The 23,846-nt window shown below is 38.6% G+C and overlaps 1 protein-coding gene across 2 annotated transcripts in view; it reads left to right on the top strand.

The window, feature by feature from the left end:
* The window catches only part of SSH2 (slingshot protein phosphatase 2), a 248,776-nt gene that overhangs the window by 39,787 nt on the left and 185,143 nt on the right, over positions 1-23,846 (top strand). The window contains exon 2 of one of the 2 annotated variants that reach the window (XM_045984075.1): positions 17,129-17,209. The exons of the other annotated variant lie outside the window; for it this stretch is intronic. Within the exon in view, the coding sequence (XP_045840031.1) occupies positions 17,129-17,209 (81 nt within the window). The remainder of the gene's footprint in view (positions 1-17,128; positions 17,210-23,846) is intronic. 2 annotated transcript variants of the gene reach the window in all.

Raw genomic sequence — 23,846 nt, 5'->3', positions numbered from 1 at the left:
TGAAAACTCCCTTGTTTTTATTCTTCCTAGATAAGACTTCATTGCATAAATGTACTGTGATTAACTAACCAGTGTCTAAACTTTTGTTATTAGAATAAATGCTGCAATAAATAACATAAGAAAAATGTCATTTCACATAATTACAATAAATTTCTAGAAACATACTTGCTGGGCCAAAGGGAAAGTAGTTTTAAGTAAACATAAAGCTTGGATGTGACTCAAGGATTCACTCTTAAAAACCAAACCTGAATAGAAAAGAGATCATATAGTTAACTGACCAGAGAGAATTTTAAAATAGTTTTCTTTATATGAGTAAAAATGGCAGTGAAAATGCTGAATGATTATTTTAAGTAATGATTGGTTTTCAGTGATGGGCAATAACTCTAATTCAGCATTTTAAATTATTTCCTTATTTCCATTGGTAGTTCAAGGCAATTACAGAATTCTAAGGAGTTCATTTATTCAACTTGCTACCATCCTAAATACTACTCTGCATTTTTAAAAACATTAATGTTTGGCATTTTAAATAACTTCATGATTTTCAACTCTCACAATGTACCAGGTTTAAACATTTATTGGGTTCCTATTCTATGTCCTTAGAGTTGACTAAATTAGTAGTTTACAATCTGGGCAAAAATTCAGAAAAGATTCTTTTCATCTTTTTATATTATATAATCTGTGCTTTATTTCTTCATTTTTCCTTCAATACGGTATACCTAGCTGCATCTTTTCATGTGCTTGTTTGCTGACTATATCTTGTCTTGGTGAAGGGTCTGCTCAAATCTTTTGTCCATTTTTTAATTTTTCTTACCTAGTTGCAAGAATTCTTTACATATTCTGTGTACAAATACTTTGTCAGACATATTTCGTAAATATTTCTTCCCAGTCTGTAGCTACTTTTTGTCTTTTTTTTTTAAGATTTTATTTATTTATTTATTTGAGAGAGAGCAAGAGCAAGGTGGGGAGAGAGAGAGGGCGCGTGCACGCATAGAGGGAGAAGAAGCAGACTCCCTGATGAGCAGGGAGACCGACGTGGGTCTCAATCCCAGGACCCTGAGATCATGATCCGAGCTAAAGGCAGATGCTTAAGTGACTGAGTCACCCATGTCCCCTACTTTTTGTATTATTTTTAAAAAGTTATTTATCTATTTTTATTTGAGACAGAGATAGAGGGAGATAGTACATGAGCAAGGGAGAGAGGGAGAAGCAGACTCCCCACTGAGCAGGAAGCCTGATGTGGGGCTTGATCCCAGGACCCTGGGATCATGACCTGAGCCTGAGGCAGTCGCTTAACTGATTGAGGCATCCAGGTGCCCTACTTTTTGTATTCTTAAGTGAGTCTCTCAAAGAGGAAGTTTTTAATTTTGTTGAAATCTTACAGGTTTTTTCTCTTATGGTTCATGCTTTTTTGTGCTATTAAAAAATCTTTTCCTAACCCATTGCCACAAAGCACTGTATTACAAAGCACTGTGTTACAAAGCACTGTAACTCTACAAGTTACACCTATTTTTTTTTTAATATTTTATTTACTTGACAGAGAGAAATCACAACCAGGCAGAGAGGCAGGCAGAGAGAGAGGAGGAAGCAGGCTCCCTGCTAAGCAGAGAGCCCCATGCGGGGCTCGATCCCAGAACCCTGGGATCATGACCTGAGCTGAAGGCAGAGGCTTTAACCCACTGAGCCACCCAGGCACCCCACCTATTTTTTTTAGTAACCATTTATAGTTGTCACAACTGGTCTTGGCAATTGAGGAAACTAGGCTCAGTGAGGTTGAAACAATTCATCAAAGGCCAGTTAGCCTTTGTGTTTTGTGCCACTATGTTTCAATTCCAAATTAAGTGCTTTTCCCACTCTAGAGGTCTGTGCATATTATGTCAAAATATGTACATATAGGGCCGCCTGGATGGCTCAGTGGGTTAAAGCCTCTGCCTTCAGCTCAGGTCATGATCTCAGGATCCTGGGATTGAGCCCTGCATCCGGCTCCCTGCTCAGCGGGAAGCCTGCTTCCCCCTCTCTGCCTGCCTCTTTGCCTGCTTGCAATCTCTGTCTGTCAAGTAAATAAGTAAAACCTTAAAAAAAAAAAAAAGAATATGTACATATATAATAAGATGATAGGCCTCTGTTGATCTAATATATCCTGGGGGTGATCATTTAGTTTGTTGTTTCCCAAGGTCTTGCCTCTCTTATTTCCTGCTGGGATCTACCAGTTGTTGAGCATATCAATTAGAGGGTACGTGAAAGAGGAAGTAAATTTCCTAACCAAATGTTATTTTTTTAGTGCCTTCATAAAAGATATTTTCTAGGGGCACCTGGGTGGCTCAGTGGGTTAAGCGTCTGCCTTCAGCTCAGGTCATGATCTCAGGGTCCTGGGATCGAGCCCCACATCGGGCTCTCTGCTGAGCAGAGAGCCTGCTTCCCCCTCTCTCTCTGTCCGCCTCTCTGCCTACTTGTGATCTCTGTCTGTCTAATAAATAAATAAAATCTTTAAAAAAAAAAAAAAAAAAAGATATTTTCTAATTACTTGAATTCAATCCAAATTTTTATTTATGGAATACAGTATTAATAATATAAGAATGCATATTGAATAGTCAGCCAACAAGTAGTTCTTGAGTGCCTATTTTAAGTGCCAGGCACTGTGTGTAATTGCTGGATATATAGTAATGAGTGAATTGGATACACTTGATCTTTTCCCTCTTGAAATTTGTGGTGTAGAGGAGTAGGTTTCAAGTTCTTGTGGTGGAGGTCCACATGTAAGAAATATGTTTTATATGATGGCTTGTTATGCCTGTGTAGGTGCTTGTTTAGGTACACACGTATACATATCTAGAACAGAAGTTTCATGAAACAGTTCTTCCTCTTCTTTTATGCAGTGTACTGATATTTTTTTCTATTCAGTTTAAAAAAAGCTATGTTGCTGCAAACCACTAGGTATTTCACAAGCTGTTCATGGGTCTTAGCCTACAGTTTGAAGAAATGAGTGGATGCTGGTTGATTACTGCATTTAGGGGAGACTCTGAAGCACTGTGGTTTGTTGCTGAGGGTCTTGTGGGAGAACCTGAATAAGGTGTCTGCTTTTTGAAATTCCCTGCTGTCCATTGGCCAAGCGGGACAGGGAATATAACTACGCATTCCTCCCAAATACACCAAAACTTTCAAAATTTCAAAGAAAATTTGAAGATTCTGTAGTGCTGTAAAGGAAGGACAATGTTTCTTTATTTATTCTCAAAATTAGGGCGCCTGGGTGGCTCAATTGGTTAAGCGACTGCCTTTGACTCAGGTCATGATCCCAAGGTGCTGGGATTGAGTCACATTGGGCTCCACCTGCTCAGCCTGCCTCTCCTTCTGCCTGCCTGCCAGCAGCCCCTGCTTGTGCTCGCGCTCTCTCTCTCTCTCTTTTTGTCAAATAAATAAATAAAATATTTTAAAAAACAAAACAAAATTATCAAGCCTATTATAGATTTAGAAGTAAATAGGAAATAAATAGCTAAGGACATTTGTCAAACACTAATGCTAAAACATACACAGAAACCTGAGAAACTGTTTCAGTAAGAAGATTAGAAAGTATTTTCGTTTGATTATTTGGGATTGAGGAAACTGGGCATACTTAGTGGTATTACTTGACTAGGTGTCAATTATGAGCAGTCTTTGGAGAGAGGACTTTTTTTTTTTTTTTTTAATTTTTTTTAACATTTTATTTATTTATTTGACAGACAGAGATCACAAGTAGGCAGAGACACAGACAGAGAGAGAGAGAGAGGAAGCAGGCTCCCCGCCAAGCAGAGAGCCCGACGCGGGGCTCGATCCCAGGACCCTGAGACCATGACCCGAGCTGAAGGCAGAGGCTTTAACCCACTGAGCCACCCAGGCGCCCCTGGAGAGAGGACTTTTATGTGGCCTAACCGCAAGTGATCTTTTTGTCAAAATATGAAACTGTTCCTTATCCTTCAAACAAACAATTTAGAGCTTCAAAGCACAAGAAGGGTCTACCTGTTCATCTTAGTTTGCAATTAGTTGAACATTAGTGAAGAAAGGACATTGCTTCAGAAATTGGAAACTAGACACTTTTCATCAGAGGAAGTTTTATTCTGTGGCACTGTGTAGCTTGATTTCTACTCAATATGGGTCTAAAATGTTGGGTTTCGATAGTGGAGGTTTTCTAACTCCCAGTGGAAGTGTGACTGTTACAGTAGGGTGATTTTTACTTTGAATCTTTCTAACCACCTTCCTTTGACAAATCCACATGAGCCAATGACAGTGATCTGAACTCACAGACAGTAGGTTCCAGATTTAAAGTGTCTGGAGGGTGCAGGGTTCTGTTGCACTTCCTGACAGGTTGGTCCCCTTCCTAATGGAATTATCTTGATGTGGCAAAGGGAAGAAAGTAAATTATTGTTTGGTTTTTGGGGGGGGAGCACAGGGGAGAGGAGGAGAGGGAATTCTAAGCAGGCTCTATCCCTAGTGCAAACCCCATGCAGGGCTTAACCACATGACGCTCAGATCAGGACCTGAGCCAAAATCAAGAGCTGGATGCCTAACCAGCTGAGCCACCAGGTGTGCCCTACATTATTGTATTTTAAATGATAATTTCCTGAGATGCACATGGCTTAATTACCAACAAAGAATATCAATGTTGTTCTCATGCCAATATTTGTTCTCCATCTAGACAGTGGGAATAGTGAGAATAACAGAATGAGCTAGTACAACTCCCAAGTCAATGGATTTTCAGGCTTTGTTTTCTTCTTTTACCCCAGTTAGAAGAAACTAGTATATTTGGAAAGACTTTTCTTGGTTATGAGAAACAGAGACCATCCACTTCAGAGGATATGTTTATATGAGAAAGATCTAAGATTTGTCTCCATATGTGATGAGAATTTTCTTTCAGAGAAATTGTCCTCATGGGAGGGGATTTTCTCCTAGAACATACAATTTCTGGCAGTTCTGCTCAGGCTCAGACAGCTTGGCCTCTCAGAACCTGACTGATGTCTGTAGGACATGGCACTTTTCACTGCTTCCTCAGGGGCATTGCCTGAGCCTAGAATGTTTCCTTGTGCTGACTAATATCCTATACAAGAAATCCATGTGTAAACTCCAGGTTTTTCTCTAGGGTCGGGACAGTAGCAACCATAAACTCCAGTGCTTTAGTGTCTAGCCCTGCTACTCATGAAAACAGCTCTGATTTTTTCTGGGCCTGGGTTTTAGGGAGAGACTGACATGGATTTTGATTTCTGCAGAGGAACTTCCTGCATTTTGCTGTTGATCTAGAGAAAAAGCCACTGTCAAAAGCAATTTATCATTCTCTGCAAGTTTTGTTTCAGAGGAACTCCTCTCTGACAGTCATCAGTTTGTTCACAAGGGTCTCTACTGACCCTGGCCTGAAAGAGTGGCTCTTTCCTTGCAAATTCCAGGATTCTGCATCCCCCTTGATCCTCTCCTCTTTTGGGTCTCTAGTATCCTTGCTCTTGTCAGTTGGGAATACTATTGACCCATGACCAATATTTGATAGGGAACCTTCTTAAAATTCTCTTGTGGTGGGGCACCTGGGTGGCTCAGTGGGTTAAACCTCTGCCTTCGGCTCAGGGCATGATCTCAGAGTCCTGGGATCGAGCCCCACATCAGGCTCTCTGCTCAGCGAGAGCCTGCTTTCCCTTCCTCTCTCTCTACCTGCCTCTCTGCCTATTTGTGCTCGCTCTGTCTCTCTGTTAAATAAATATATTTTTTAAAAAATTCTCTTGTGGAAATTGAATTTTATGTGATCACTCTGTCTCTTAACCAGCATGAAAGTTTCCCCAAGGAGTTTAGCAATCTCACCATCACGTCAGCCCCTGAATTGTGGGTGACTGCGGAAAAGAAGTCAGACTCGGGCAGATTGTGTAATTGGACTTTTCTCACCTTTAACAGTTTTATGAATTAAAGGATTTTGAGGAGGAAGCCCTACCTCTACCAGACCCCAAACTGACTGTGATTTTTAGTACCTGTTGAGAGTGGAATGAGGGAAGGAGAGCTCCAGAGAGGTGTTCAGATGATATTCCCCTCAGGTAGTTTTTAACGGTTGGTATAACTATTTCTCCAAAGAACAGGGAATGAATTTTCTGGAATGATTATTCCTCAGGTTTACAACCTTTTAGCTCCTACTGGGCAGCTTCTCTCGTCATAGTCTAGGCAATTAAATCAGAAAGCAAAAATGACCTTTCTGCAGTATGAAGAGATCTTATAGTCAAAATAGGAAATTAATTACAAGTACAAAATCATCACTCACTTTATGCCCCATTCAGCTTGTTAGTCCTTAATTTTAAGTGTGTGCAGCCCTCCTTGCTAATCAACATGAGCTCCTCCTGTGGTAGTAGAGCTCATTCTTTCAGTTCTCTTATTAAAGAAGGAATCAAGCTCTTTAACTACTGAGAAATAGGTCTAATCTTTGGTTCTAAGTAAAAACTTCTTTTCACGATCATCTGAAACCTGACTTGGTAATGTCTCAGGACTCTATCTCAGTAACAGCAATCTTTCTGCACTTGTCTTTCTTTCCTGGCACACATACCCAGACAATTGTCCAAGAGAGGCTTTTCTCTTCTTTCTTACTCAGTGTCTTCTTGTCTTCAAATTCTTGTTTTCTGAATTCCTCCAGTTTCTCTAAATAGCCTTCTCTTTGCCCTTCAAACCTGCATTCCCTGAAGGAATAACAGAGCTTCAGTTCTTTGCACATTCTACAGAAGCATACAGTGGTCATATTACATGGTATACACATTAGTATCTCTAAAACCCAGTTCAGTTCAGAGCCCAGATTCCAAACAAAGCTACACAAAAAACATTTAAATGTGTTTGTGTGGCAGGGTTTGGGGCTGATTGGTGGCCACAGTTAGCTCTCATACATTAGTCTGAGGAGGGAAACTAGAAGAATTAGAAGTCTAAGATTTTAAATGACCATAAAGATAATATGTAAGATGATTTACTGCATAAATGGGGGTCAACCAAAATTGTATGCTTTCAACAAACTTTGAACTTTCTGTATCTCCTTGTTTAGCTAGCCTTCTGTCAGCTCTTGAAGTTGACAGAACTGTTGTGTTTTTTGTATTTTTTTTTAACTCCTACACAGAACAGGAGGGAAGTAAGCAGCTAACTTGTTAATAGCAGAAGCCTAACCCCAAATGGAAAATAATAGATTATTTGGTTTGCCTAAAATGAGACAAACAGATAATCTTTCTATGGATTATTTATCAGCTTTGAGCCACTTAATTAGCAACTAGAGACAGAAATCCAAAGTTTTCTTTTGTATTTCAAGATTCCAGATCTAGAAGTTCTGAGTTGCTGCTGCTATTTTATTCTTTCTTTTTGTGAGAGTTCAGTGAGGGTTGAACACCTGCCACTGGCTTCTTTGCTTCTTCATGTGTTTATGAACTTGCTTGTTACTTGTTTATTAATTTGTTCTTCTGTGGATGATTACTTTTCAGAATCCACATTGGTATCTTAGTTACCTATGTAGGCATTAATTAGATACAGGTAATGCCTCTTTATGTAAACTGAATAATCCATGTATATGAATGACTGCTTTTACATCTCACTGGCAATTCACCACTTTCCTTTTGTTGGTTTTGCTACAGAAAGCTTGTCTAGGACTGATATGATCGCACCATTCTAGTTCTAAAGCCGTCATTTAAGTGTTATCTATAGATGCAAATACTTCAGACCAGTGTATCTCAATCCTCAGTGTTTATCAGAATCACCTGTTTAGCTTGCTTAAAAACACATTTCTGGGCCATACCCCCACCCCCAATTTTCTGATTTGGTAGATCCAGGGTGGAGCCTTAGTATTTGCATTTCTAGTAAGTCCCCAGATGATGCTATTGCTGGTAGTATGGGGACTACACTTTTAAGAATCACTGCTTAGAGATTTTTCTCCTATTTCAGAAACATGCCTTTGTAGACAGATGGTGGTATCAAAAAAAGAGAAGAAGAAAAAAAAAACCCAAACCTCAAGGAGATGACAGGGTTTGGTGGGCTTTTAAAAAAAATATTCAAATGATCTCTGTGTGAGGGTGTGAATTTGCTATTACAAGTAATGTAGCATTTGTATAGGCTCTGAGATACTATCATAAGTGAATATTCAAAGAATTATGAAGTAAAATCTCCAAAGTGACAAATACTCTTATATCAAGTCATTATGTTGTATACTTTAATATAATGTTATATATCAATTATATCTCAATAAAATTGGGGGAGAACTTCTAAATCTTATCACTGTTATTTGGGATGAAAGAAGAGGAGGGGAGGTGAAAGAATAGGGATGTTGGTATCTAGGAGGTCTCAGTTAAAATCCTTGTTCTGCCACTTACAGTAGTGAATGATTTTACAGTGTGTAATTTCACTAGGTTGTTTTAGTATTAAATGAGATAACATGTGTGAAATGCTCTCATTATTGTATTTGTCTATGGGTTATTTTCATAGAAGCTGGTCTCCTCTGTTGCTTTATACACTCAAGAATCTTTTCTAACTCCATGGTGATAAGTTTTATCCAAAGTCATTATTAAATAATCAGATCCCAACATTTGCAGCCCTGTGGATGCTATAGAAATATAGACAAGATATGGACCCTGTTCTCTAACTATATAAAATCTGCTTAGAGAATAAGGGTCCTTTTCCTTTCCATTGAAAGTACCAAACTACTATGTTAACAGTGGGGGGTAAACTGTGATCTTTTAAACATAAAAAAACCACATGTGGGCAACTGGGTGGCCAGATGGTTGGACATCTGCCTTTGGCTCAGGTCATGATCTTGGGGTCCTGGGATCGAGTCCCGCATCGGGCTCCCTGCTGCTTGGTGGGCCTGCTTCTCCCTCTGCTTCTGCCTCTCTCTCTATCGCTCATGAATTTAAAAAAAAAAAAAAAAAAGCCCAGAGAGGTAAGGCAGTGGCTCAATGCCGTTCTCAAGATACTGGATTTATCTTTTCTGCTCTGCCATACTTAGCATGTTGCTTTTTGTTTTTGAGCCTCTCCTCTCAAGGTCACAAAATGGCTGTCACAGCTGTAGACCTCATACCTTTGCACCACTATAGCCAAAGGCAGAGAAAGAGCAGGGGTTTTGTTGTTGTTTTTCTCAATTCCCCTTTATCAGGGCAGAAAATCTTTCCCTGGAGCAGACTTGCTCTTAGGTCCTGTTAACTAGGATTAGGATATAAGACTGTGTGCTGGCCTGCAGGAAGGCTAAAAAGGCAGGCATGTGGCTTTTCAGCTTCAGTGGTGGGACTGGAAGGTAGATGAGATAGTTGAGAGATGACTGTTGGTAGACAACAGGGAGAGTCTACCAAAGGGAGCTAAGACTATGGTCCTTAAAGACTAGAGACAATTCTAGGCAATTTCTCATTAAGCAGAATTGTGTGCTCTAAGGCAGGCGCTGGCAACCTTTTTCTGTTAAAAACCTGATAGTAAATATTTTAGGTTTTGCTGGCCACAAACGGTCTCTGTTATATCTGCTTCCTTTTTCTTTCTTTTTAAAAAACAACCCTTTAAAAATGTGAAAGTCTCATCCTTAGTTTGCCGGCCATATGAAAAGAGGCCATATAGTTGGCCAGCCCTGCCAAGGCCATTAAGGCTCAAAGGAAAGGGAGATGAGTGAGGCTGAAGTCATCATTTTGAAGGTTCCTGAAATTCTGGGATTTGAGTGGTATTTGAAGGCTGGATAAGATTTACACTGAGAAATCCTGTTCCTTCTGAAGGGAAGCAGTGAGTGTAGAAACATGCCTGTGATGCTTACTATAAAATAGCTACGTGGCACCTGCAGAGAGTGAAAAGCAGCTATACCCCCACAGGTGAGATGGGCTAAATTGCAAGCCAAAGTTAGAGAGTACTGCGGTATGAATACCTGGACCGCGTCAGCCACTGACAAGCCAGCTTTCTAAGTAGCTCTAAGAAATGAAGATGCCCTTTTGGCTTAAAGCCTCCTTGCTGACTTGGAGCCCAAGGCAGACGGTGTCTCTTGTAACAGTTGGCCCTTCGGTAGGCGCTGTTGCTACTGTGACTAATTCAAGGACAGACATCATGTGTTTGTGGAGAAGACTATTGGTCTCTTAACCATGGCTATACACAAAGATTATAACTCATCTTCAATTTGTTTGATTGTTATTGACAATAGGGAAGAATTGCACCAACTAGTAGTAAGTTACTCATTCACTGAACATTTATTGAATGCTTAGTGTGTGCCAGGCCCTAGAGATACAAGTTGAGAAACTCACAGTCTCGAGGGAGGGAAACTTATATAGAAATAATTATGATAGAGTGAGATAAGGGTTAGAAAATAGACATACAAGGAACTGCGGATGCTGAGAAGAAGGAACCACCAATTCATCCTGATTAAAGCTTTCTAGGTGACTCAGTCTAATTATTGCTGTCCTTCAGTGGCTATCCTTATTGCTATCCTTAATACTGGCCTATTATCTTGTGGATCTGTACCATTGATGACAAAGAGTCCTGTGTGAGATACTGTGGTTGAATCAAATCCAAATAATCATCCAGAAAAAGCAATTTCAAACATTCTACTGCTGCTACCAAGTTTTTAGGATCCTCTTTCTGTGGAAAATATATAGCTTGTAGTGTTTGTGCTTCTCACTATATTGGTATGAATATTGGGATCTATAGAACAATTGTTTTCCCCAGTAAAATTTACAGAAAAGAAGATTCTGTGGTAGGCAGAATCATGCCCGAAAGAGTCCTCATCTTAATCAGATATGAACCTGGAAATATATTATGTTACATAATAAGGGGGGAATTAATGTTGCAGATGGAATTAAGGTTTCCAATTAGATAGCTTTAAAATGGGCAGATTATTCTGGATTGTTGGAATGGGTGGCAGTGTAATTACCAGGGCCTTTGAAAGTAAAGAGACAAAGAAGAGGTTGGATTGATAAAATATGAGAAAGACTCAACCCATCTTTACTGACTTTAAAATGGTAGAAGGGAATCACAAGCCAAGGAATGCAGGTGGTCTCTAGTTGTTGGAAAAGGCAGGGAAACAGATTCTCCCTATATTATTTTGTCAGGGCTGCCAAAACAAGTACCATAGAATAGTGGCTTAAACCACAGAAGTTAATTTTCTCATAGTTCTGGAAGCTAGAAGTCAGAATTTAAGGTGTTGTCAGGGTTGATTTTTTTTTTCCTTTGGCTGGTAGATGTCTGTCTTATCTCTGTCTTTACATGGTCTTTTCTCTCTGTGTGTCTGTGCCCTGATCTCCTCCTCTTATAAGGATACCAGTCATATTGTATTAGGAATTAGGACCTACCTCAATAAACGTTATTTTAATTTAATCTCCTCTCTAAAGACCATATCTCGAGATACATTCACATTATGAAATTCTAGGGATTAGTGTGAGGGGAGGGAGACTGTCACACTCACCTAGATCCCCCAGAAGGAACACAGGTCCGCCACCACTTTGATTTTAGGACTCCTGACCTCTAGACTATAAAGATAATAAATTTGTGTTAAGTCCTCAAGTTTGGTATTTTGTTACAGCAAGTTAGAAAATGAATACAATTACAAGTAATCTGAGTCTGCTAATAGGAGAGTGATTGGAATAACAGTAATCAAAAATATTAAAATAAATATCTATTGACCAATGAATAGATAAACAAAACGTGGTGTGTATGTATACAATGGAATATTATTCAGCCTTAAAAGGGAAAGAATTCTGACACATACTATGATATGTATGAACCTTGAAGACATGCTAAGTGAAATAAACCAGTCACAAAAAGACAAATACTGTGTAATATCACTTATATGAAGTATTTAGGGCAATCAAACTCATAAAAATAGAAAACAGAGTTTTTTAATGGACATGGAGTTTTAGTTTTGCAAGATGAAAAAGTTCTGGTGATTGAACAACAATGTGAATATACCTAATACAAATGAACTCTATACTTGAAAATGGTTAAGGTGGTAAATTTTGTATTATATTATTTTAAAATACTGAAACAAAGATAGTTTTAAAAGGCAATGACAGAAAAATAAGTGTAGTGGTGTTCATTGTATATATTGAGAGAAAGGATAAGTATACATCCTTGTATATACACACAATATCTCCAAAAAGATACCCAAGAAATTCACATACTGATCATTTCTGGGAATGGGGTTGTGGAGAATCAGGAGGTGGGAGGGCAGGGATGGAAGGAAAACTTAAATACCCCTTGACACCTTCTGAATTTTGTTTGCCACATGCATATATTATGTATTAAAATCATGGCCAAGCTCATAGACACAGAACAGATTGGAGGCTGCCAGAGGTGGAGGAAAGCATGGGTAAAATGGGTAAAGGGAGTCAAAAAGCAAAAACTTCCAGTTATAAAAGTAAGTAAGTCATGGGAATGTAATGGAAGGAAGGAAGAAGGGAGGAAAGAAGGGAAGAAAAAGGTCTTTAAATGTGTAATTGGGGTTAGGGACGGCAGAAAAGGTTATCTCACTTAGGTCATCATTAGGCTGTGAAATCACTTTGTCAATCCAGGTACATGTAAGTGTCAGGATAAGTAAGACCTGCTTCTTGCCTTGGCCTTTAAGGGGTTAAAAGCTCTTAGTCCCAGAGTGTTCACTAGGCTTTAAGGTACACACATATTTTTTGGTTTGGTGTCTATTTGTTTATTTTCAAAATCTCTAGTTTTGCTTTGTTTTGTTTTAAGAACAGCTGAAGTGTGTTCACTTAGAACCCTCCCCCAAAAAAGTTGGGGGAGAAAATATAAAAGAAAAAATAGGGAGATGCAACATGGGGGGTTTGGGGAGTAGGAAAAGAATAAATGAATCAAGATGGGATCGGGAGGGAGACAACCATAAGAGACTCTTAATGTCACAAAACAAACTGTGGGTGGGTGGAGGGGGGGGGGAGAGGGTGGTGGGGTTATGGATATTGGGGAGGGTATGTGATATGGTGAGTGCTGTGAAGTGTGTAAACCTGGCGATTCACAGACCTGTACCCCTGGGGCTAATAACACATTATACGTTTATAAAAATTTTTTTTAAAATTAAAATAAAATAAAAATAAAAGACATGTAACAGTGTTTTCTGCTTCTTAAAATCATATAAACTATAACAAAAATAAAAGACACTTAATAGTCAGTAGCAACAGGTTTTGACACTTGCAAGATTATTTCTTAAGACTTCTACTTGCAAATTGTTAGGTAACTGCACAAGTTAGATTTTAACACTCTTCAAAACATCCTTCTTAGCACACGAGTCCTTGCATCATACATACCATATAAAGATTGCAACATTTTATTACTATAATTGTTGCTTAGAAGCTGTTCTGGATTGAGACTTCTTTTATATATGGATGTGTTTTCCTTAGCAGCAATCTTAGCCCCTGTTTTTCTCCAAGCAATACTTAGCCAAAGGAGCCTATTTCCACAGAGCTATATCCTTATTTTTGTGGCTTTTGCATCCATAAAAAACAAAAACAATTCTGGAACCTGTTTGGTTTTCTTTCCCTTTTTGTTAGGGTTTTACTGTAGCTAATTCAGCACCCAGAAAATTACTTAATTCATATTAAGGGAACGATAAATTTTAACAAATGACTCATCATGAGCTCAATACTACAGGGTTATATAGGGAATACAAAGTTGTCTCTAGAAGTGAAACACAATTTTATAGAAGCAAAATTTCCCTAGATAGCAGAAGTTTCTTTGAAAGAGAATTTAATGCAAATTTATAAGCGTTTTACATCTAGTTGGGAGATTATTATTACTATCATATTATTAACAACAGCAGCAGCAGCAGTAGTAACGTCAGTAGGCAAGTCATGCTAAGTGCTTTTCCCAAATTATCTCTAATGTAATCTTTCCGTTGACCCTATTAGATAGATGCCATTATTGTGCCTATGTTTATGGGTCAGGACACTCAGCTTAGAGAGATTAAGTAATATGTTCAATATCACATGGCTGATAGGTGGCAGAACCAGGATATGAACTTAATTTAGTTAAGACTTGGACTTGGCACTTCTAAAGCAAAAATATGACTTGACATTATCCTTTTCAAAATTCGTACTGAAATGGCCAAAGGGACATTTAAGAAGGGAGGAAGGTGGGAAAGAAGCAAAAAAAAAATGAGAATTGGTATCTGCATTACAAAGTGGGATCCTCAGGCTAGAAGAAATACTGGAAGGTTTATAGTTCGATATGAAATTCAGTTAAGGCCAAGTTGAGGTGAGGGCCTACCAACTTGAGTACTACGTATATATTAAAGCCCACCTAAGGAATGAATAAAGGAAGCATCTTTTATTCCTACTTTACTAAAAACATTAATTTGATCAAATACTTTTTAGCATCCATTTAGATAATCTTAAGAGTTTTTCTCATTTGACTTAATGTGCTAAGTTATATTAATAGAATTCCTACATTTCATTCTTGGAATAAGTTCTTCATAGGTGTAAGCAGGACAGTTCACGCTGCAGAACCCAGGAACAATTCAGGAACTGGAATTACCAAGTACCCCAGAAAGCAAAGAAAAGAACTTGATACATCTTTTGTCTTCCTTTGGATTAGAATTTAATTTGGAACTAAATATGTTGTTTGCAAGTAAATACTTGTTCCATGAACCAATTATTTTTAATGCTATGAGCACATGTAAATTGATACCTTATATCTTAATGAATTAAATTGCAATTAATAAGTATGCAATAAAATCTTAAAATAACTTTAGAAGTGCAAGTCATTACAGGACCTCCTTTTTAGAAGCTATTTTAAAAGAACTCAGGTAAACATGCTGAAATATTTACTGGAATGAAAATTTTAAAATCTTAACTAGTATAAGTTGGATTAATTGTATATACACTGTGGCAATGACAAGCCACTTTTGATATGCTTAATATTACCTATGTTATCATCTGTTGTGATATGAGAACTTGGGAGAATTAAAAGCAGTTTTTCTCTCTGCCTTATTAATTCTTCCATATATTTAATTTATTTTTTATTATGCCTTTAGCTTTTCTGATATGCCTTTTAGAACTAAGTCTTCAACTATTTTGTATACTTTTGAATACTTAAAATTTTGAATACTTTTAAAAAACACAAATGGAAAGTAAATGTTTTTTCCCCAGGTCTGGGTGTCTCAGTTGGCTAAGGGTCTGACCCTTGATTTTGGCTCAGGTCATGATCACAGGGTTGTGAAATTGCACAGTGGGCTCCATGCTCAGTGGGGAGTCTGCCTGAGAGTCTCTCCCATCCCCACACTAAAATAAATAAATCTTTTTAAAAAGATGTTCTTATTTTCTCTCCCCTCCAAAATGCAAGGGTATAAGAAATAAAGAGATTTTGCATATGCAGGATTTAAAAAGTGATTTTAAATATTTGGTTTTTCTGCTTATTTTCTAAAAGAGGAAGAGGGAGGGATAATGGAAGATGAGAGTTGGTTGTAAGAAGGAAAATCAAAGTAGGCAAAGGGTCAGGGTAGGAAAAAAGAAGGAAATAAACCAGGATACGGCAGTGATCAGGAATAGTAACTCTGAGCTTTACTTTCATTTATTTGTACTCTGAAACTCTTAATCTCTGCAGGTATTCAATGGGTTGAGACATAGTTTCAGCTTTGAAAAATCAAAATAGGAGTCAACTAGGATTGCCAGAGTAGATATATATGATTAAGTTTCAGCCAGTGGTAGTGAGAAGTTTTTTTGTCATTAAGAGCTTTATTGAGATATAATTGATAAACAAAACACCGCACATAGTTTATATATACAGTTTGATGAGTTTGGGCATATGCACACACCTGTGAAACCATCACTATAACCATCACTAAACCTATGTTTAGTTCATATTGAACCTCCAGAAATTTCCTTGTGCCTCTGCATTTTTGTTGTTGTTGTTGTTGTCTATTTGTTTTGTGGTAAGAACATTTAGCATGAGATCTGCCCTCCTAACAAATTTTAAATGCACAATAGAGAATTGTTAACAGTAGACACTGTGTGGCACAGCGGATCTCCATAATTTTTTATCTTACAATACTGAAACTTTATATCCATTAAACAAAAATCTCCCTTAGTGGCCCCCCCTCCCCCCGCCCGACAACTACCTTTCTACTCTCTGGTACTGTGAGTTTGATTATTTTGGACACCTCAAATAAGTGGAATCATGTAGTATTCATCCTTCTGTGACTGGCTTATTTCACTTAGAACTTCCTTTTTCAGGCTGAATAATATTCCATTGTATGTATATATCACTTTTTCTTTAACCATTTGTTTATTGTTGGACATCTGCGTTGATTCCATTATCTTGGCTATTGTAAATAATGCTGCAACAAACTTGAGAATACAAACATTTCTTCTAGATCCTGATTTCAGTTCTTTTGGATTTATACCCAGAAGTGGGATCGCTGGATAATATGATAGTGAGAAGTTTTGATGACATAAACATCTACATCTCTATGCAGGGACAGCTCAGTTTGCAGCAGCTGTTACTCAAATAACAGACATTTGGATGGGACTTAATGGGTCAGAGTTAGAGCTTTTTTTCTTCTCTTTTGTGGTGGTGTTAGTCATAAGGGAAAAATACTCTTGTGTTACCAGCTAATTGTTTCACTTCTTTGTCTCCTTTTCCTTATCGGTCTTCTAGACAGATTTTGAAAAAGAGATTGGATAGTGGAAGAAAGGTTTTAAATTGTTTTCTGGCATCTGTCAGGGGGACTTGGGCAGGGCATATCTTTTGGCTGTTCTTATAAACACTTGTTAGCAGAGGGCTAATGAGGCTAGTGGTTAGATACCCCAGTTGTGTCCTATGTTATATTCTAAAGCCTGACTCTAAACAATCAAATCAAATATGTACCTTTGGATCTGAGGATAAATGAGCACAAACCTACCCCATTCTGAGAAGTATACAGAGTACACACTATAAAGGATTAGTAGCACCATCTTTAAAGAAAAGGGACACCCCATGCCTAAATTGGAAATCATGGAAAATGCTTCAGCTAATCAAACATTTCTCAATCAATTTTCCAGTCACCTAACCAATCAACTTATTGGCTGTATTCTCTCCAACATAGCCGTCACTAATCAGAATCGCAACTTCTCACCTCTGAGCTAACATGACTCAGTGATTTTTGCTGGCTTTTCCCTCATGCTCACGGCCCCCATTCATTTGGATCTCTGAAATGATGTTGTTTATATTACAGAGCTCTCATTTGGAAGACAGTGAATCAGCAGTGTTACTTTGCTGTGAATGTGAAGAATCAGATATCTTTAGTGGTTCCAATGTACGTAGGTATATGTTTTTATACAGCCTTTGGTATTTCAAGTGAGCTTTTTGGGTAAATTTTGGCTCTTAAATGCAACTGAGATAGTGCCTATTATTTCATCTATTTGGCATTGCTCAGCCAAATACATAGTCTGTGAAAGCAAATAAGTGACTTGGAATGAGTGTCTTTATAAATAATATGGCATATATGTATGCATAATAATCTCCACTCAAGAGGTACCTATGAAGTAGAGAAATATTGTGTCCTGGAACTTTAGAGTGCATTCTCCCTCAATAAAAAAATGATTGTTTTGTGGGTTTTTACATTTTTTAATTGTCAGTATAATTTTCCTTTCCTCATAGCAACTGCTTGGTATTGGTGTTGCCACTGGACCTTTATTCCCCATGTACATAGACCTAACACATTCTGGCTGTTGATATTTTAAGCTAAATAATCTTATAATTACTGGGTCATTTCAAATGTGGAGCTCTCTAACTACTATGTTATAACTATGTTATACATTTGTTTATCTCACCTGATCCCCAACATAATTTCTTAACTATTGCAAATTACCCATGCAGTCAAGCTGAAGTCAGAGAAGGACTTAAACTGACTTTTTAAAAAAAAGATTTTATTTATTTATCTATTTGAGAGAGACAGAGAGAAAGAGAGAGCACAGGGGGCAAACAGAGGGGAGAGAGAGAAGCAGGCTTTCTCTCTGAGCAGGTAGCCGAATGTGGGGTTCTATCCCAGGACCCTGGGATCATGACCTGAGCTGAAGGCAGACGCTTAACCAACTGAGCCACCCAGATGCCCTTAAATTGACTTTTAAAAAATTTTAAATATCTTTTCCAACAGGATAACTGTGTTTGCTCTAGCCATGGCTAAAACTAGGTTCTGCAAACCTTGATGATAAAATCTGGATTCTGTCTATTTCGGTATGTTTACTGTACATAGTAGGCACTCTGTAAATACTGCTAAAGTTTCACCAGTTGAAACTCTGTCTCTGGAAGTTAGCTGTGCCTCTTAAGTTTATCACTATAGTACTGCCAGCTCGTAAACTGTCTTCTTTACCTTCATTGCACAAAGAAAGTGATCACTGTTTCAGGACCTCATTCAACTACTACATTGACTTGCCTGGTTGCACTTCATTCAGCATTGACGATGAGTATGGAATGGCAGGAAGTTTCGTTATTGTGACTCACTCACTAATAGCTGGAGCTATGCTCCTTCCCTAGTGCTTGAAAACATTAACTGAGGAATTCACCTGAACACTCATTTATTATCAACGTTTTGCAGATGACAGACTGAGGGTGAAAAGGCTATATTCTTCACGATATTGTGTGATAAGCAGAAGCAGCACTGACGTCAGATCTCCGCTGCCACCCATCAGTGATCTCATTATCAGCAGGCAGCATCATCATTGATGAAATAATACAAAGCCTCTTTATATAGTTTCCTCAAGATTTATTATTTTGTTCAGTGTGCATTGGCATCTTCTGGATTAGACTGGCTTATTTTTTGACTGATTTTGTCTTAAAGAGACCAGTGCATGACAATCTATATGAAGAATATTTTTATAAAGTTGTACACACGGGGAGGAAAGATGACTCTAGTTTTAATGGTTTCTGAGAAACAATTAGTTGGGTATATGCATTTGCAGATTATTCTGGATTGCTTTATTTTGTTGCCAGAGCTTTTATTCATTTAAGTCAGGTTTGTTGTTTTTTCCTCTTCATAAGGCAAAAATGGTTACATGTACTGGCTGGCTTTTAAAAAGTATTGGATTCTCCTCCTGTTTTGTTTGCTTGGGGAGTACTTCCTATATGTTTTTTTCCCCTTAGCTCCCCCATCCCCACCCTCACCTTAAAAGAGTTTGAAGAGCTCCTTCCCAGCGTGAAGGCTTAAACTTGAAAACAAAATTGTTTGGAGAGTAAACTCATGGAAATCCCCAGTTTGAATTCTCTTCAAAGGAAATGGTAGGATAACTATTTGAGGAAGGAAATGTATCCAAAGGAATGGATCTTGATAACTATTTGATAATACAAGTTAACTACTGTAAAAAAGAGTAGGAGACAAAGTCAGTCACTGAAGAATTTTCTCTTCAATCTGAGGATAGAAAAATTATGAACTTTGGTTGGCTATATTTATTAATTCACTCATTCATTCATTCATTCATTCATTACTCAAGCATTGATTGACTGTCATATGCCAATTGCTGGTCCCAGGGCTATGGAAATTAGGTATAAAGTATAGAATCTACCCTAACAGCAAACTTTCAGTTATAGGATGAATGAGGTCTGAAGATCTAACATAAAACATGGTGGCTATAGTTGATAACATTGCATTTTATAATTGATATTGCTAAAAAAAAGCAGAACTTAAATGTTCTCATACACAAAGAAGATAAATATGAGAAGTAATGAATATATTAAGTAACCAGATGGGGGGAATGTTTTCGTAATGTATATGTATGTCAAATCGCCATGATGTACACTTTAAAATCTTAACAATTTCATTTGTCAGTTATACCTCAATAAAGCTGATTTTTTTGGTAATTTACCCTTAGGAGAATTGTATACTCTATGCTTAAACAAGTTCATTTTATGGATATTCATGGAAAGCCATGAAAAGGAGGGGAGAAAATAATTTATCTGCCATACTTGAGGAGACGAAAAGAAATATGTGGATGAGTGGAAGGAAACTTGGCTAGAGGCAAAGAAGGGGTAGCTCTCTCTGGAAGAGGGCTGACTCCCTTAGATCTCCTGGGGCTTTCTTGGAAGAGAGGGGAGGAGTGTAGAAAGGCTTCTGCCTCTTCTCTGGTCCTGTTCAGCTTCCATGGCAACCAGATAAAGAATAGAAGCAGTTTCTTGTTCCCTTTGCTGTGCACAGGGTTGTTGGATGCCTCCATAATGAGAAAAGGGACTGGTCTGGCCCAGAGTAGGATGACTGGCAAAGGTCACAGAGGAAGAAGATACTGGCCCTAGCTGCAGGAGTTTCACTTTGGCTTCAGATAGGAAAGAATGTAAGCAGTGACTAAAGCCCGTTGGGGTACTGGTGGCTGCAGTAGCCAGGGGCACTCCTGAGCGTCCTCTCTACTACCCATCCCCATACCTGTTGCTGTCCTGCCTTAAAGGAGAAAAAGCTCTGTGTAAGCTGGAATTCCAATTATCATGTTTGTGGGGGTTCAGCTAGAAACAAGTGGATTCATTACTATTGCAGGGTTATATCTTCCCCAGCCTGGAGGTCAGGAAATTCTTGTTACATTAGTTTATTTCCTGTAAATACAGCAATTTCTTTCTCTCCTTTCCCTGCTTATCTGACCCCACTCCCACCCGACCAAACAGGAGGGACACATGTAGGTGGTCATACTATTTTTGTGGTCTGTTTCATTCCTTTGCTTGGATATTAAATCCTTGCAGGGAATGCATTTTCCTTCCATGCAATCAAAACATTTTGTTTGATTAGCCCAGTGAAAGGAAGGGTGTTAGCCTTTTGTTATTAAAGAAAGAAAAAAAGAAAAGCCTACCCTTGAATCAAATATGGAGAAAGCAGACAGAAAAGAAAATCTAAAATGTAAGAATTATTTGGTTTAGCATACTTTACTTTTTTTTTTATTAATTTCATTTAGCCAGTATATAGTACATCTTCAGTTTTTGATGTAGGGTTCAGTGATTCATTAGTTGCGTTTACATTTTTTTAAAGATTTTTTTTTATTTATTTGACAGAGATCAAAAGTAGGCAGAGCAGCAGGCAGAGAAGCCGGGGGAAGCAGGGTCCCCGCCCAGCAGAAAGCCGGATGCGGGGCTCAATCCCAGGACCCCGAGACCATGACCTGAGAGCCCATGACCTGAGAGCTGGAGGCAGAGGCTTTAACCCACTGAGGCACGCAGGCACCCCTCTTTACATTTTTTTTTAATTTGTTTATTTACAGCATAACAGTGTTCATTGTTTTGGCATCACACCCAGTGCTCCATGCAGTACGTGCCCTCCCTATTACCCACCACCTGGTTCCTCAACCTCCCACCCCCCCACCCCCGCCCCTTCAAAACCCTCTGGTTGTTTTTCAGAGTCCATAGTCTCTCTTGGTTCATCTCCCCTTCCAGTTTCCCTCAACTCCCTCTCCTCTCCATCTCCCCATGTCCTCCATGTTATTTGTTATGCTCCACAAATAAGTGAGACCATATGATAATTGACTCTCTGCTTGACTTATTTCGCTCAGCATAATTTCTTCCAGTCCCGTCCATGTTGCTACAAAAGTTGGGTATTCATCCTTTCTGATGGAGGCATAATACTCCATTGTGTATATGGACCACATCTTCCTTATCCATTCATCCGTTGAAGGGCATCTTGGTTCTTTCCACAGTTTGGCGACCGTAGCCATTGCTGCAATAAACATTGGGGTACAGTGCTCGCTTCGGCAGCACATATACTAAACATTGGGGTACAGATGGCCCTTCCCCTCTTTACATTTTTAACTGTAGATTCTTTTCTAGGGCAGGACAGGTATCTCAGAACATAGCAGTATCCTTCTAGATGGTAACTTCTGTGGAAGTTTTCAGGTGTAGTCATTTTGTGGAGTGGGAGAATGGCTTTGGAGAGAGAGAATGTTTAACCTCACTTGTTTAAGATAAAGGATTTAAGAATTGTAAAAAGTTATTAGTGTTAAGATAAGCAAGCCCTAATTCAAGGCCGGCTGTTGAGTAGCCAGCTTATCTCTGGGTTGAAAATAGAAGGGACTTTAATCTTTAGAATTCTTCTGAAGCAGCTTGTTTTTCTTGTATATTTTAAGTCTTGGAATGTGGTGTATGGAATGATCAAGACAATGATTTATTAGCTCAGAAAGTAAAACTAGGGGCGCCTGGGTGGCTCAGTGGTTTAAGCTGCTGCTTTCGGCTCGGGTCATGATCTCAGGGTCCTGGGATCGAGCCCCGCGTCGGGCTCTCTGCTTGGCGGGGAGCCTGCTTCCCTCTCACTCTCTCTGCCTGCCTCTCTGCCTAGTTGTGATTTCTCTCTGTCAAATAAATAAATAAAATCTTTAAAAAAAAAAAAAAAGAAAGTAAAACTATATTTATTTATTTATTTATTTTAAAGATTTTATTTATTTATTTGACAGACAGAGATCACAAGTATGCAGGAGGCAGGCAGAGAGAGAGGAGGAAGCAGGCTCCCTGGCTGAGCAGAGAGCCCGATGTGGGGCTCCATCCCAGGACCCTGGGATCATGACCAGCGCTGAGGGCAGAGGCTTTAACCCAGTTAGCCACCCAGGCCACCCCGTAAAACTGTATTTAAAAGGGGAAAACTGCTCTTGTCGTTAAACCTGCTTCTGTAAGACTCTAGAGATTGTGAACAGACACACTGAACTGGATGTTGTGGATCAACCTAACGATACAATGATAACCAGAGTAGCAGGCTAGAAGGTGGTGATGGTATGGAGGCCGACAGTATGTGCATCTGGTCATTTCTGATTATTTGTATTTACCTTCTTTCATTCAGCTCTCAGCACTGTATTTTTTTCCTTTTTTCAGGCTCATTTGCAGAGATATCATTTCACTGGACAACATACACAAATAAAAAGGGAAAAAAATGAAAATTTGTTGCTAAGAAGATGTGAGTTTTATTATGCGTTCCAAATGACCAGTTAGCCAGCAGGAAGCAAGTGTCCCACCAGAGCTGAGGATTATTTGAATTCTTCTGCGTCACCTCTGCTGCATAGCAGAGCAATTTCTGATTAGGGCACCTGGTCAGAGAGTGGGATAAAAGTGTTGCCGGTGGCAAAAAAAACATAGTTATTTTTCCCTTGGAAGGAGTCTGATTTAAATGAATAAATTGTGTTTGGTTTGGTTTGTTTTTGAGGGGGCGGCAGGCGTTTGTTTTTTTGCAAGTGAAACTGCAAGTAAAATTTAAAACAGATTAGATATAGATGTATAGATTATAGATATTTCAGAGCTGACCAAAAGAAGGTAAACACTGCATTGGAGTATAAAATATTTCTATTTTACATGAACTAAGTTTATAATGAATGAGTTTCTACAAAATATGAAATTACAAAGGACAATGTAGCAAGTGATCATGAAACAGGTTGCAAGTACAGAATATAAAACTATAATGAAATATTTTCCAAAGGTGACCCACCTACAAAACAATTACATTAAAATGATGTACACATTTAAACAGGTATCCACTACCACCTCACATGAATAGCTCATTAAAAAAAGAAAACACAACTCACGGCTTTCTCTGGAAAAGGAGAGTCACACCATAAGCAGAAGAGATTCAAACAAGAATTCACAAAAGATTATCATGGCTATGAGTAAATGAATGACTTGGAATGATCTCTATAATTGTGGTCACCATTACTGAAGAAATGACACAGAGATCTACCTCCTGTGATGTCAAACTTATTTTTCTTCGTTCCAGAGGAAGATACAATCAGAAAGCATAGCTTAACTGTTTTATCTTAGAATAACAACTGAAAAACAATTTTCAACTTTTCTTTTAAAAAAATCTTACCCTCGGGGGCGCCTGGGTGGCTCAGTGGGTTAAAGCCTCTGCCTTCTGCTCGGGTCATGATCCCAGGGTCCTTGGATCAAGCCCCGCATTGGGCTCTGCTCAGCAGGGAGCCTGCTTCCTCTCTCTCTGCCTGCCTCTCTGC

The sequence above is a fragment of the Meles meles genome, chromosome 18, assembly GCF_922984935.1.
Source record: "Meles meles chromosome 18, mMelMel3.1 paternal haplotype, whole genome shotgun sequence".
NCBI lineage: Eukaryota > Metazoa > Chordata > Mammalia > Carnivora > Mustelidae > Meles > Meles meles.
The sequence above is the reverse complement of the archived record's forward strand: the minus strand, read 5'-3'. Positions and strand labels throughout refer to the sequence as shown.